This window comes from Oncorhynchus gorbuscha, linkage group LG05, assembly GCF_021184085.1.
Source record: "Oncorhynchus gorbuscha isolate QuinsamMale2020 ecotype Even-year linkage group LG05, OgorEven_v1.0, whole genome shotgun sequence".
NCBI classification, from domain to species: Eukaryota; Metazoa; Chordata; class Actinopteri; order Salmoniformes; family Salmonidae; genus Oncorhynchus; species Oncorhynchus gorbuscha.
The window spans coordinates 13284016-13298246 of NC_060177.1; the positions used below are offsets into that span (position 1 = coordinate 13284016).

The 14231-nt window shown below is 43.1% G+C and overlaps 1 protein-coding gene across 1 annotated transcript in view; it reads right to left on the bottom strand.

Annotated features, from left to right (window-relative positions):
* LOC124035540 (talin-2-like) overlaps window positions 1-14231 on the bottom strand; it is a 173957-nt gene that overhangs the window by 110958 nt on the left and 48768 nt on the right. Inside the window, exons 2-5 of the mRNA XM_046349002.1 lie at window positions 1816-1983; window positions 1450-1547; window positions 795-924; window positions 529-681 (exon numbers count right to left, since the gene is read on the bottom strand). Coding sequence (XP_046204958.1) covers window positions 529-681; window positions 795-924; window positions 1450-1547; window positions 1816-1951 — 517 coding nt within the window. The 5' untranslated portion in view covers window positions 1952-1983. The remainder of the gene's footprint in view (window positions 1-528; window positions 682-794; window positions 925-1449; window positions 1548-1815; window positions 1984-14231) is intronic.

Consider the following 14231-nt stretch of genomic DNA (forward strand, 5'->3'; position numbering starts at 1 on the left):
TATTTTCAGAACAGACAGAGCAATACCTTCAAGGATAGCAGATGTATCAATATCTATTTTCAGAACAGACAGAGCAATACCTTCAAGGATAGCAGATGTATCAATATCTATTTTCAGAACAGACAGAGCAATACCTTCAAGGATAGCAGATGCAATTTAGTTAACTAAATAATCATGTTACTGCGAACTTTATTCAAAACATATTTGGCTCATATGATCGGTTGAATTATAAAAAATTGACCATAAGGGAAATTAAATTGGCTTCGGTATCAACATGTTCCCAGAACTAGTGGCAATTTGTAGAGATGGCAGGGAGCCTTGTGGTTAAGAGCGTTGGCCAGTAACCAAAAGGTCACTGGTTTGAATCCCCAAGCTGACAAGGTGAACATTCTGTTCATGTGCCCTTGAGCAAGGCACTTAAACCCAATTTCTCTGGATAAGAGCGTCTGCTAAAGATGTTTAGCCTCAACTAAGGCCCTATAGTTCACAAGGATTTAAAAATAGTAAGTGAAGTTGGCCTAAACTCACAGTCGTCATCTGTGTGAAGCTTGGCTTTGAGTTTCTCCATCTTCCTCTCATCTCGGAGCAGAGTCCTGTCTTTCTTCAGGGTGCCCGTCCCATCCTCCTTCTTCTCCTCCATTACCTCCTGGATCAGAGAGTACTCCTCGTAGTTGGTGATTCCTGAACTCACAGGGGAAAGCTTTCAGACAACCTCAAACCACTGGCTCTCCTAATGACAGGTGTTAAAACAAATCATGTAATCCAGGTGTTTTTACAAATAATGGACCACTCACCTATTCTACTGCATATCGTCACTAGCAGTTCTCCCACTGTTTTGGAGTCATCCACCATGATGGTTTTCACAGCTCCATCCAGCATCTTGATCTTCAATGGCCTCTGTTTCTTCTTGTATTCAAGGATATCCTGAGAAGGAGGGAGAGGAAGGGAGAGCAAAATATAAACTGTGAATGTGGCAAAAAGTAGAGCGAGTGATCAAACATTTAGCCAGTCGAAGGCGAGAGGGATGAACGGAGGGCAGAAAATCTCATTTAACGGTTGCCTATTCCATCCCCACAACTCTCTCATTTCTCGCACACAGCAATATGAAAAAGATTTTCCTCTGAACTACATACTCTGTCATTCCAACAGGCCTGGTACTTCACCCTGCTTTAAACACACAGCACTTGTCTAGAGAGGAAATACCAATGGAAAACACATCCAAACACATCCAATGAACATGTTTGGTGTGTGTGATCTTTGAGGACCAACTTCAATCAAGAATAGTGTCAGTGTGTGTGTGTGTTACAGTATGTGATTCTCATACTTTAAATACTTTCTCCATGGCAACAACTTCAAAGAACCTTCGCTACAGTAGAGAACCCTCGCTACAGTATCAGACTGGTCAGATTACTAAGGGTTACAGAAGGTATGCTTTAGGTAGGTTTTTACCCCATTCCGCAGCATGTAATAATCCAGAGTTCTTCCTGACTCCAGCCAGATGCCTTTCCTGGGGTCCTCATCAGAAAGGAACAGACCGTAGTCTGAGGCTGGAAGACAATAGGAATAGAAGTTACCATTAGCAATAGGATGAATGATGCATTTCTAAGCCCTTGTTTCTAGTGTCGAGAAGCAGGTACCATTCTAATTCTTCCGAAGAGCATCCTCCCTTCCTTGAAGTACTCAGTGCTAAGACATGACTGTACAGATGAAAGCCACGTGGGTGCCCTTTTGCTTTCACCTGTTAAGGAAGGATGGTCTATAAAGGAATTTGAACGTGGCCTCTGTCGCTTGTATGTCTGTGTCTTGAGAATGTACCTTGTCCAGTCTGGGCTTCGGGAACCCTCTCTCTGATGATTCTGCAGGCGTCGTAGACGGCCGTGGACGGCTCAAACTGCATGGTCTTCACCAGGTTGCACTGGCGGATGCAGATCTTCAGGGACAGGGCCACCATCTTGGCCGGCGGTGTGGGGGGTATGTCTACACCTGGGAGAATGGAGGGTGAGATCAGTATAAGATGTGGATGAGAACAAAGGAAATATACTTGGATATTTTCCATGACGCCAAGACAGACGTGATCGCACCACATTAGTAATATTTTACAGAATTCATTCTGGTGAGTTAGAGCCTATGACAAATTCACAAGTTCTCAAATACAGTCCATCTGTTGTCTGGGAAAAAACGAAGTGGGTGAAAACTGAAGTCATGTCTGTATCTGGATATAAACAACATGAGAAGAACACTGCCATCTGTCTGTCTCACTGAGCGGGCAGACAAACAACCTGAAACTCTATTGATCTGTAACCCAGACAGACAGAAATGAGCCATGTGCCACTCGGAGACGACAGAGAACATATCCTGCATGTTACTCTGACAAGGAGAAATAACTGCACCTGGTTGGTACACACACAGAGGGTTCAAGTCTAATCAACAGTCTATTTACCTAGACATATACCTACAGCCATTTCACTACACCTGCAATAACATCTGCTAAAAATGTGTATGTGACAAATCAAATTTGATTTGACAGCGTAAGGGGAGGATTTCCAACCTCATATACAACCTGCCGGACTGACCAGAACAACCTGCTCAAGTTAGGAAAACACTCTCCAACAATCTATAGGACTAGGGCTGTTAAATTCCACATGGACAGAGAAGAGAGAGGGATGGATAGAGAAGAGAGAGGGATGGACAGAGGAGAGGGATGGATAGAGAAGAGAGAGGGACGGACAGAGAAAGAGAAAAAGCATGGAAAGAGGGAGAGAGCGAGAGAGACAGGAGAGCGAGAAATAGGGAGAGAAAGGAGGAGAGTATATAGAAAGAGACCATGTAATTTAATAGATCAATGAATGAGCCTGGTCCTGCTGGGAATCCCCAGGCCTGGTTACTGTAACATGGTCTCCATTCCAATAGGAGACTACAATACTGGAGGGCCACTGGGATGGACATTCAATACGTCAATGTGGTACAAATACAATACTGGAGGGCCACTGGGATGGACATTCAATACGTCAATGTGGTACAAATACAATACTGGAGGGCCACTGGGATGGACATTCAATACGTCAATGTGGTACAAATACAATACTGGAGGGCCACTGGGATGGACATTCAATACGTCAATGTGGTACAAATACAATACTGGTTGGCCACTGGGATGGACATTCAATACGTCAATGTGGTACAAATACAATACTGGAGGGCCACTGGGATGGACATTCAATACGTCAATGTGGTACAAATACAATACTGGAGGGCCACTGGGATGGACATTCAATACGTCAATGTGGTACAAATACAATACTGGAGGGCCACTGGGATGGACATTCAATACGTCAATGTGGTACAAATACAATACTGTGTGTGTGTCCACCAATACAATATAGCCTCATCTTATGAACGTCAGGCTGACTCTACAACAGCACATGGCCTCAGGTTAACACAATGAAGGTTGGAATAGAATCACATCTGCCTCAGATTTGATCAAGTTCCATTTGGCAAAAATGTCATCCCTACGGCCAATTCTACATTCAACCATGATGAACTCAAATTAGCCTGCTGCAAGTGAGATGGATTTGTTTGGGGAGAAAGATGTGGTAAAAAGAACGACTCAGAGAGCAACATCTGGTGCGAAGCTAACAGTGAAACGCAGCAGACTTCTTAAATATCTTCTTGATAAACTGAGGCTAAAGGTTCTAATGCATTCCCGGAGCATGTAGCAGACTATGATCCATCCGTTTTACATGGAGCGCATGTGGATAATAAGTAGGTTAGTGATGTCAGACCATCTTCTCCATGCAGCCAGTCCCCACATGAATGAGTACAGAAAAATGAGTTTTTCAGACTAAACAAGATGGGCCATGTTAGTTTGATGGAGTGTGTGGACACAGGCCTACTTGTGCTTGTGTACAGAATTGTGTATTAAAAGTCCTAAGAAACACCAAAGGGTGGTGGGTGTGTGAGGACCAGGGCTGTATGTGTGGTAGAGAGACAGTATGCCAGTGCTTTAGTGCCTGGGTATCACACATGCAAACCTACTATGTACAATCAAAAGACAGACACACCGTTGCAGTAGTTAGGTGGTGTGTCCCTGCTGCCTGGTTTACTTGGCGATTTATCAACTTCACATGTATCTCATTAGCACGGCATCTGGATTCTCTCCAATACACAAACACAGTGGGTGACGCTGAATTGTGTGTGTGTGTGTGTTGGGTCAGGTCTGTGTCAGTAGGCAGCAGCATTAAACACAGATGTAAGGTTTCATCCAGAGAGGAGAGGAGCCTCTGACCCCAGACAGACCTGCTGGAGGGGAACTAGAGAAGGAGCATGACAGAGGCCATCTCCAGCCTCATCTATCAACTTATTGGTTACAGCCTCCCTCATCTTCTCAACCCACTGTCTCTGGACACTCCATGTAGCCAAGGCTGCCTTCCTGCAGGCACATATCTAGGACCAACTTAGCCTCTCCCGGTCCAACAAAATACTTGGAATCTACCCCCTAGTCTCCTACTCCCCTCGCTCCTACCTGCGACCTGATGGCTACTGACAGCTCACATCGCCAACATGTCTGTTCAGTCATGGGTTGCCATAGTTGCATAAACTGCTTGCAGTAATCTTTGCCCTGACATTTTCAAAACAAAGGAGAGGGGGAACAGCTACACACAGTCAACGTACCCACACAGCAACAGTCCCAGATCGACAATTAGTAGATCCTCCTCTGTCAGTGGAGGCAGTAGAACCACATCAAAAAGGCAAGGCAGTCAGCTTGGATCAGTGAGTGAGTAAAATATACCCTGCATATACTGAATGACACATTCTCTTCGAGACCAAACCCCTATACAGAACCTGGAGGTCACTGACCCACACAACTCTCCCCCCACAACATTTAGCACATTAAGCACAAGGAGGAACATGATCAAACACAGCTACAACGCAGGGAAACATGAATAGGGAGTCCCCTATGATGTCAGGTGTAGATATCAAATGACAGGCCAACCGTGAGTTTTATGATGTAGTTCTGCATACATGTGGTCTGATTACTAGTCATGTCTGGTAAAATCCCTTGTGAGGGGCTTTTCAGGGACAGAACAGTTATGGTTCTCATGTTTCTGTTCCACCAGCTTAGACTGTTTCCCTGCAGTCATAAGTAGGATGTGAAAGCTTTTTGAAAGGACAGCAACAACAGGAAGTAAAAGGCATCAGGCATTAATCTCAGCTCCTGAACCGGCAACTCAACGAAGGGCTGAGCCAGACATGACAACAGCATGTATACTTACCTGGACCTCCTGAAACACGCTGCGTAAGCAAAGCACTGTGGATAACTAAACAGTCACACACACACACACCTCTTCTGGTCTCCTTGTGTGAGATCCTCTTCACACTCCACTATATCTCCATGTCATCTGGAGGCAGCAGGAGCTAAAGCACTAGATGAGCCAAGCTCAGAAGTGAGTCATTATACAGACCCCACTATGCTTCTGGGTCGGTTTGTCAAGCCTGCCTCTCTGCCTGGCTGCCTGCCTCTCTGCCTGCCTGCCTTGCTGCCTGCCTCTCTGCCTGCCTGCCTGCCTTGCTGCCTGCCTTGCTGCCTGCCTGCCTTGGCATAAACATCTCCATACAGCACACATCAATCTCCCTGGAACACACAGCTTGCTTTGGGTAGGGTCCCAAATAGCACCACTTCCATATTTAGTGCACTACTTTTGACCAGGGGATATAGAGCTCTGATCAAAAGGGATCAGAGCCTTGGGATGCAACCTGGGAAAAGGGGGTGTGAATAGTTTAAAATGTAGAGATCCTCACTGAACTTCTGGAGAGAGTTTGCTTCACTGAAAGTAAAGGGGCTGAATAATTTTGCACACCCAATTTTTCAGTTTTTGATTTGTTAAAAAAGTTTGAAATATCCAATAAATGTCGTTCCACTTCATGATTGTGTCCCACTTGTTGATTCTTCACAAAAAAATACAGTTTTATATCTTTATGTTTGAAGCCTGAAATGTGGCAAAAGGTCGCAAAGTTCATTGGGGCCGAATACTTTCGCAAGGCAATGTATTATCCATATAGAGTACTGTGTATACAGTATTCAATACATTACTTTCAAAGCAGCCTACAGCCTACATATATTATCTATTTTCAGTTTCAGCTCACATGAACATTTCCTATGACTTACAACACAATATTCTACAGGCTGCATTGTGTCCCTCAAGTCCTTTCACTATGTGGGACAGTCCCATCAGTGACACAGCAGCATGGATTTTATCCTAAAGAGAGGGAAATCAACACTCTGTCATGTACTAGATACAGCTAAAGTCGGAAGTTTACATAGACTTAAGTTGAAGTCATTAAAACTTGTTTTTCAACCACTCCACAAGTTTCTTGTTCAAACTATAGTTTTGGAAAGTCGGTTAAGACATCTACTTTGTGCATGACACAAGTAATATTTCTAACAATTGTTTCCAGACAGATTATTTCACTTATAATTCACTGTATCACAATACCAGTGGGTCAAAAGATTAGATACACTAAGTTGACTGCCTTTAAACAGCTTGGAAAATTCCCCAAAAAGTATGTATGTAATGGCTTTAGAAGCTCCTGATAGGCTAATTGACACAATTTCAGTCAATTGGAGGTGTACCTGTGGAGGAATTTCAAGTCATACCTTCAAACCCAGTACCTCGTTGCTTGAAATCATGGGGAAATCAAAAGAAATCAGCCAAGACCTCAGAAAATAATTGTAGACCTCCATAAGTCTTGCTCCCAAGGATGAACCATTTCCAAATGCCTGAAGGTACCACGTTCATCTGTACAAACAAAAGTACGCAAGTATAAACACCATGTGACCACGCAGCCGTCATACCGCTCAGGAAGGAGAAGCGTTCTGTCTCCTAGCGATGAACGTACTTTGGTGCGAAAAGTGCAAATCAATCGTAGAATATCAAAGGACCTTGTGAAGATGCTGGAGGAAACGGGTACAAAAGTATCTATATCCACAGTAAAACAAGTCATATATCGACATAACCTGAAAGGCCGCTCAGCAAGGAAGAAGCCACTGCTCCAAAACAGACATAAAAAAGCCAGACTACGGTTTGCAACTGCACATGGGGACAAAGATCGTACTATTTGGAGAAATGTCCTCTGGTCTGATGAAACCAAATAGAACCGTTTGGCCATAATGACCATCATTATGTTTGGAGGATAACGGGGAAGGCTTGCAAGCTGAAGAACACCATCCCAACTGTGAAGCACGTAGGTGGCAGCATCATGTTGTGGGGGTGCTTTGCTGCAGGAGGGACTGGTGCACTTCACAAAATAGATGGCATCATGAAGGAGGGAAAATTAGGTGGATTTATTGAAGCAACATCTCAAGACATCAGTCAGGAAGTTAAGGCTTGGTTGCAAATGGGTCTTCCAAGTGGACAATGACCCCAAGCATACTTCCAAAGTTGCTGCAAAATGGCTTAAAGGTATTGGAGGGGCCATCACAAAACCCTGACCTCAATCCCATAGAACAGTTGTGGGCACAACTGCAAAAGTGTGTGTGAGCAAGGATGCCTACAAACCTGACTCAGTTACACCAGCTCTGTCAGGAGGAATGGGTCAAAATTCACCCAACTTATTGTGGGAAGCTGGTAGAAAGCTACCCGAAATGTTTGACCCAAGATAAACAATTTAAAGGCAGTGCTACTAAATACTAATTGAGTGTAAACTTCTGAACCAAGGGGAATGTGATTAAATAAATAAAAGCTGAAATAAATAATTCTCTACTATTATTCTGAAATTTCACATTCTTAAAATAAAGTGGTGATCCTACATGTCTGGAATTGTGAAAGTGAGTTTAAATGTATTTGGCTGAGGTGTATGTAAACTTCAGACTTCAACTGTAGTTATACATAATCCTCCTACTCATGATTCCTCTCAAGCCTCATCACTGCAGCTGCTCGCCTCATCACTGCAGCTGCTGCCTCATCACTGCAGCTGCTAGCTGGAATGAGAACACACAGGACACATTCCATTTTCAAACTCCAGTTCCTAAAGGCTTCAGCTCCAGAAGACGTCTCTCTGCTTGGCCTGCTTCCCAGTCCTGACAGGTGCAGGTAGAGGCCACTGGGTTTCTGGCCAGGCTACACAAGTTGACTGTGATGCAGTCAACTTGGAAGGTGACAAACGACTGCTCCAGTGCCAGCCAGCTGCAGCAAGGGCACTGGCCTAGTGGCCTCTAACCCAGACAACAGCCATACCAGTGAATTGAAAACCAGTAGCAAGAAGACAGCTGTGTGTGAGTGTGAGAGCATGACGGTGTGAGGCAGAAGCCTGCAGCTACACAGCCCCCCCCCCCCCCCCCCCCCAGAGTTCTCATCAGGCATAAAGCTCATGGTTTCACTTCAGAGCAATACTCAGACTGAACCTTCTGACAGTTAAAGCCACATGAATACATAACTACATTCCCTTGTAAAATGTATAGAGCTATTGACTTTTGCTTACTGATTTGAACAGTTGTTTGGATGAATACTAGAGAAGAATAAGGAAAGATAGAACATTCTGGCAAACACTTCAGTTCCTTGCACCCCTCTGAAAAATGTGAAACCTGTCAACAGCACGACATCACTCATGTAATTAATCTCTTTTAGGAAACACTTAAATAGCCTAACCACATCATGTAAACCTCAACACACAACGGCTCATAGCCATTAGCTAGAGTCCCACAACAACATGTGACCTGGTCTCTAACCATTTTCCAACTGGTATTTTATGAATTGAGGGAGGCTTAGACAGGCAATTCAATGACGCCATGTTGTTCACTAAATATTTTTACATCAACAGAGTCCATGGGAATTGAATGTGATGTCTGCCCTGAAACGCGTTGGTTCCTCAGCCAATGAATAAAGCTCTGGCAGCAACACTGTTCATCGTAGAAGAAAGCTTTGAAGACTGAGAAACAAAGCACTTTTGTAGGTAGTTAAATGACATCAACCAAGTCAACAATAAGCAACCACCAACTAACAGTCTGCTCCAGTCCAATACTGTTGGATATATTCATTGTTATTACATTTAGTACGTTTTTATGTTGTTTCATGTTGTTGGTAGTGTCAAATATTCTCACTAAAAATAAACATCTGCCTTCAAAAAAAGAGTGAAGATCCTGTCTTACTTCCAGAGAGGATAGTCTAGGCAGTAGCTTAACCTCTCCACTTCACATCATACTGCTCACTCTTCTGTTAGGTCAGCCTTGAAATGACCCTCCTTAACCTTCCTGATCTATTTCAGTCTGGCATGATTCTCACTACAAATACCATTAAGGGCTCTTAGAAAGTGCTTAAAGGGCTCTACACTGCAAAACTCAATTGATCTTCTTGGCAAGAGAACACACATTCAAAAGGATAGGCTCTAGTCAGGCAAGGTTGACGATAAAGGTTAAGAGAAAGAAGAATACACTACATGACCAAAAGTATGTGGACACCTGCAGGTTGAATATCTCATTCCAAAACCATGAGCATTAATATGGAGTTGATCCCCCTTTGCTGCTTCTGGGAAGGCTTTCCACTAGATGTTGTAACATTGCTGCGTGGACTTGCTTCAGCCACAAGTGCATTGAGGTCGGGCACTGATGTTTGGTGATTAGGCCTGGCTCGCAGTAAGCATTCCAATTCATCCCTAAGATGTTTGATGGGGTTGAAGTCAGTGCTCTGTGCAGGCCAGTAAAGTTCTTCCACACCGATCGACAAACCATTTCTGTATGAACCTTGCTTTGTGCACTGGGCATTGTCATGCTTAAACATGAAAGGGACTTCCCCAAATGGTTGTCACAAAGTTGAAAGCACAGAATCATCTAGAATGTAATTGTACACTGTAGCATGAAGATTTCCCTTCACTGGAACTAAGGGGCCTATGCATGAATCATGAAAAAACAGCCCCAGACCATTATTCCTCATCCACCAAACTTTACAGTGGGCACTATGCATTTGGGGCAGGTAGCGTTCTCCCGGCATCCGCCAAACCCAGATTTGTCCGTCGGACTGCCCAGAGTCCAATGGCAGCAAGCTTTACGTTACCCCAGCCGACGAACAGTTCTTGTGCTGACATTACTTCCAGAGGCAGTTTGAAATGCGGTAGTGAATGTTGCAACAGAGGACAAACTATTTTCACATCCTCCGCGCTTCAGCACTCAGCCGTCCCGTTGTGAGCTTGTGTGGACTACCACTTTGCGGCTGAGCCGATGTTGCTCCTAGACGTTTACACTTCACAATAACAGCACTTACAGTTGCCTGGGGCAGCTCTAGCAGGGCAGAAATTTGATGAACTGACTTGCTGGAAATGTAGAATCCTATGACGGTGCCATGCTTAAAGTCACTGAGCTCTTCAGTAAGGCCATTCTACTGTCAATACACCGGTCAGCAACCTGTGTGGCTGAACTAGCAGAGTCCACTCATTTGAAGGGGTGTCCATATACTTTTGTATATATAGTGTCAATAAATTCATTGGACCAGCGGCAGAAGAATTACGTAGTGAATGGTTGCAGCATAGTCTCACTAACCTGTATTTTTTATAAAGTCAAATCAATGTTTATTGTTCGGGTACACAGATTTGCAGATGTTATCGCAGGTGCCAAGAAATGCTAGTGTTTCTAGCTCTCAACAGTGCAGTAATGCCTAGCAACATAATCCAAAAACTGAAATTAAAGAATATACATTTATGTCTGAAAAAATGTCATTAACAACCCAAATAGCACTGTCAAAGTAATCCAAATGCAATCTACACCGGATAAATCTACACAAGATATAATAAGAATGATATGTACAGTAGTAGATATATTAGTGTGTCAAGAATACAGTATAAAAGTATGTGGTGTGTATCAAGTGTAACTAAAAGACAGTGTACAGTAGTAGAAATATTAGAATGCGCTACGTCAAGAATACAGCATATATAAATACACAGAACCAAACCCCAAAGCAAAATGAATAGAATTACAGGAAATTAGCTTTCAGACCTGAGCTGCTAATGATCTGCGCTTTCAACCTAGCATCCTGGAAAACTTATGGACACCACTATTTGATTGAGAAGGAAACCACTGCCTTCCCTCAGGAGAGGTTAGAGCTCTAAATATGAAAATTACAACTCATTTCCCTTATTCAACTAATGCCCCATATTTAGGCAATTATCCATCCATCCGTAATTATAGTATTTGCATCTGTTTTTACAAATCGAGTGCAACAAACAGTGTAACACAAACCAGCTGTAAAAAGCTATTAGGATATCAATTTCTCCTGGCTGTGGAAATCAGCCAGAACATATGCTTCCAACATTGAATATCACCATGAAAGTAAATGACTTCTGCATAATTCAGAAGTAATGAACTGATCCCAAAGCATCGTACAAACTAGGCTTTTTATTCATCGCAAGGGGACCAAGTGCACAAAAGAGGTACAACAAGATTCTTAGTAGTGTAACAGTCCCGTGCGTCTCAGTTGGTAGAGCATGGCGCTTGCAACGCCAGGGTTGTTGGTTCGATTCCCACAGGGGACCAGTACAGAAAAATTATGAAAAATGGATGCACTCATTACTGTAAGTCCCTCTGGATAAGAGTGTCTGTTAATGACAAGTGATACAAAAGTGTTAAATAAACACTTAGTTGATGGTACAATAGCTTCAAATGTGAAAGGTAGGGCAAGCACAACCCACGCAACAGCGCAGTCTTCATCAAGATTGAAAACAACCTTCACAAATCACCCCCAGTCAGATATTTGCCGTAGTGATTATGCTGTAGCTGAGCACCAATAAACATCTCACACAGACAGACTTGGCAGATATCCAAGGCACAACTTTGATTACTTATCTACGATCTCAGGCAAAACCAAATAGGAAAGAAGGCCACTCATCTGAGTCCAGTCTCACCACACAATTGGCTCGTCTCTCAAAGTTTATTTACTGAGCATTCCTTCTCAAGATGATAAACTAATCTTCTAGATCTATAAACTGTGGAAATAAAGGAAACTGAACGTGTGTGTGTGTAAATTAATGCATAAATGAAGAAGCTACCTTCACTACAGTTTTCTAGAATGTTTCTTTACCACAAAAGAGCTGCTACTATTATGGTGCTAGTTCAATCAGAGATCCATCAGCCCTGAGAACTGGTGGCCTTGGCGCTGCACTGATTGACTATGACTGGAGTGGACACCACAGAGAGCTACGACAGAACATCAGCAGGACTTTAGTAAATAGAGATGAGAAGGTCATTGAGATCCATTAGGGAGCACCAAGTAAACATTTCCTTTATTGGTACCCAGAGGATAGGACACTCAGCAGTGTGCTGATGACAGCCGACATATTTATACTTCCCTAGTTTCCCCTCTCTTCCCACAGCTCCTCCAACTCATTTCAGAATCAAGTCGCATCGAGTAGCCGAGCACTGTGAGCACCATACATCCAGAGTAAGTTAATTGCTCTGTGAAACCAGTTGCAGAGTCAGCATTGAAGTACAGCACCCACAGCCATGGAGAACTACAAGTACACACAAGCAGGGCTGTGGTCTACAGCCCCAGCTACACAGCTCTCCTCTCCTCCTAGTGTGTGTGGAGGCATCTGGAGTGGGGGCTAGCTGCTGAAAATTACCACAGTCAGCTAGCAGGACCAAACTATTACCACTAGAGGTCGACTGATTAATCGGAATGGCCGATTAATTAGGGCCGATTTCAAGTTTTCATAACAATCGGAAATCTGTATTTTTGGACACCGATTTGGCCGATTATTATGATTTATTTATTTACACCTTTATTTAACTAGGCAAGTCAGTTAAGAACACATTCTTATTTTCAATGACGGCCTAGGAACGGTGGGTTAACTGCCTCGTACAGGGTCAGAATGACAAATTTTTACCTTGTCAGCTCGGGGGATTCAATCTTGCAACCTTACAGTTAACTAGTCCAACGCTCTAAGCACGTGATTACATTGCACTCCACGAGGAGACTGCCTGTTACGCGAATGCAGTAGAAGCCAAGGTAAGTTGCTAGCTAGCATTAAACTTATTGTGTAAAAAACAATCAATCATAATCACTAGTTAACTACACATGGTTGATGATATTACTAGTTTATCTAGCGTGTCCTGCGTTGCATATAATTGAGGCCCCAATGTGTACCTAACCATAAACATCAATGCCTTTCTTAAAATCAATACACAGAAGTATATATTTTTAAACCTGCATATTTAGCTAAAAGAAATCCAGGTTAGCAGGTAATTGCAGGTAAAATTGTGTCACTTCTCTTGCGTTCATTGCACGCAGAGTCAGTGTATATACAACAGTTTGGGCTGCCTAATTTGCCAGAATTTTACGTAATTATAATATATATATATATGTAATTTTGACATAACATTGAAGGCTGTGCAATGTAACAGGAATATTTAGACTTATGGATGTCACAAGTTAGTTAAAATACAGAATGGTTCCGTATTTCCCTGAAAGAATAAACGTCTTGTTTTCGAGATGATAGTTTCCGGATTCGACCATATTAATGACCTACGGCTCGTATTTCTGTGTGTTATTATGTTATAACTAAGTCTATGATTTGATAGAGCAGTCTGACTGAGCGATGGTAGGTAGCAGCAGGCTCGTAAGCATTCATTCAAACAGCACTTTCGTGCGTTTGCCAGCAGCTGTTTATGACTTCAAGCCTATCAACTCCCGAGAATAGGCTGGTGTAACCAAAGTGAAAATGACTAGCTCGTTAGCGGGTTGCGCGCTAATACCGTGTGTGAGTGAGGGTGAGAGAGAGAGTGAGAGAGAGAACAGTAAAGAGAGATATCTGGACTCTCGTCCTGCTATGCTCTGTTAACTCTTTCCACTCACTCTTCTACGCTCCACTTCCACAGGTCTCCTTGGCAACCAGGCAATGTTTGGGCCATTCTTTGCCCAACTACCCTCTGACTATGCAAATGTGACACTCCTGGGGTCACCAACGGTGAAGGGATTAAAGGTACGGATGTCATGTGGTGTTTAAACAACACTCACGAACACCACCATGATATGAACAATAATATATGCCACTTTGTGGCTTTACAAGTCTGGAAACATAAGACAACCATCCTTCTAAGTAGATTATTTGCAAATGTGTGGAGATGGAGACGCCATTTAATGAAAGGTGTTGGCTGAAGCCATATAAAGGTATGAACCATGTTTCTGAAGCTTTGGTTAGAAGTAGGAGCAGTGGATTTCAAAACAATCTCCATCATCTCTAGCACATGC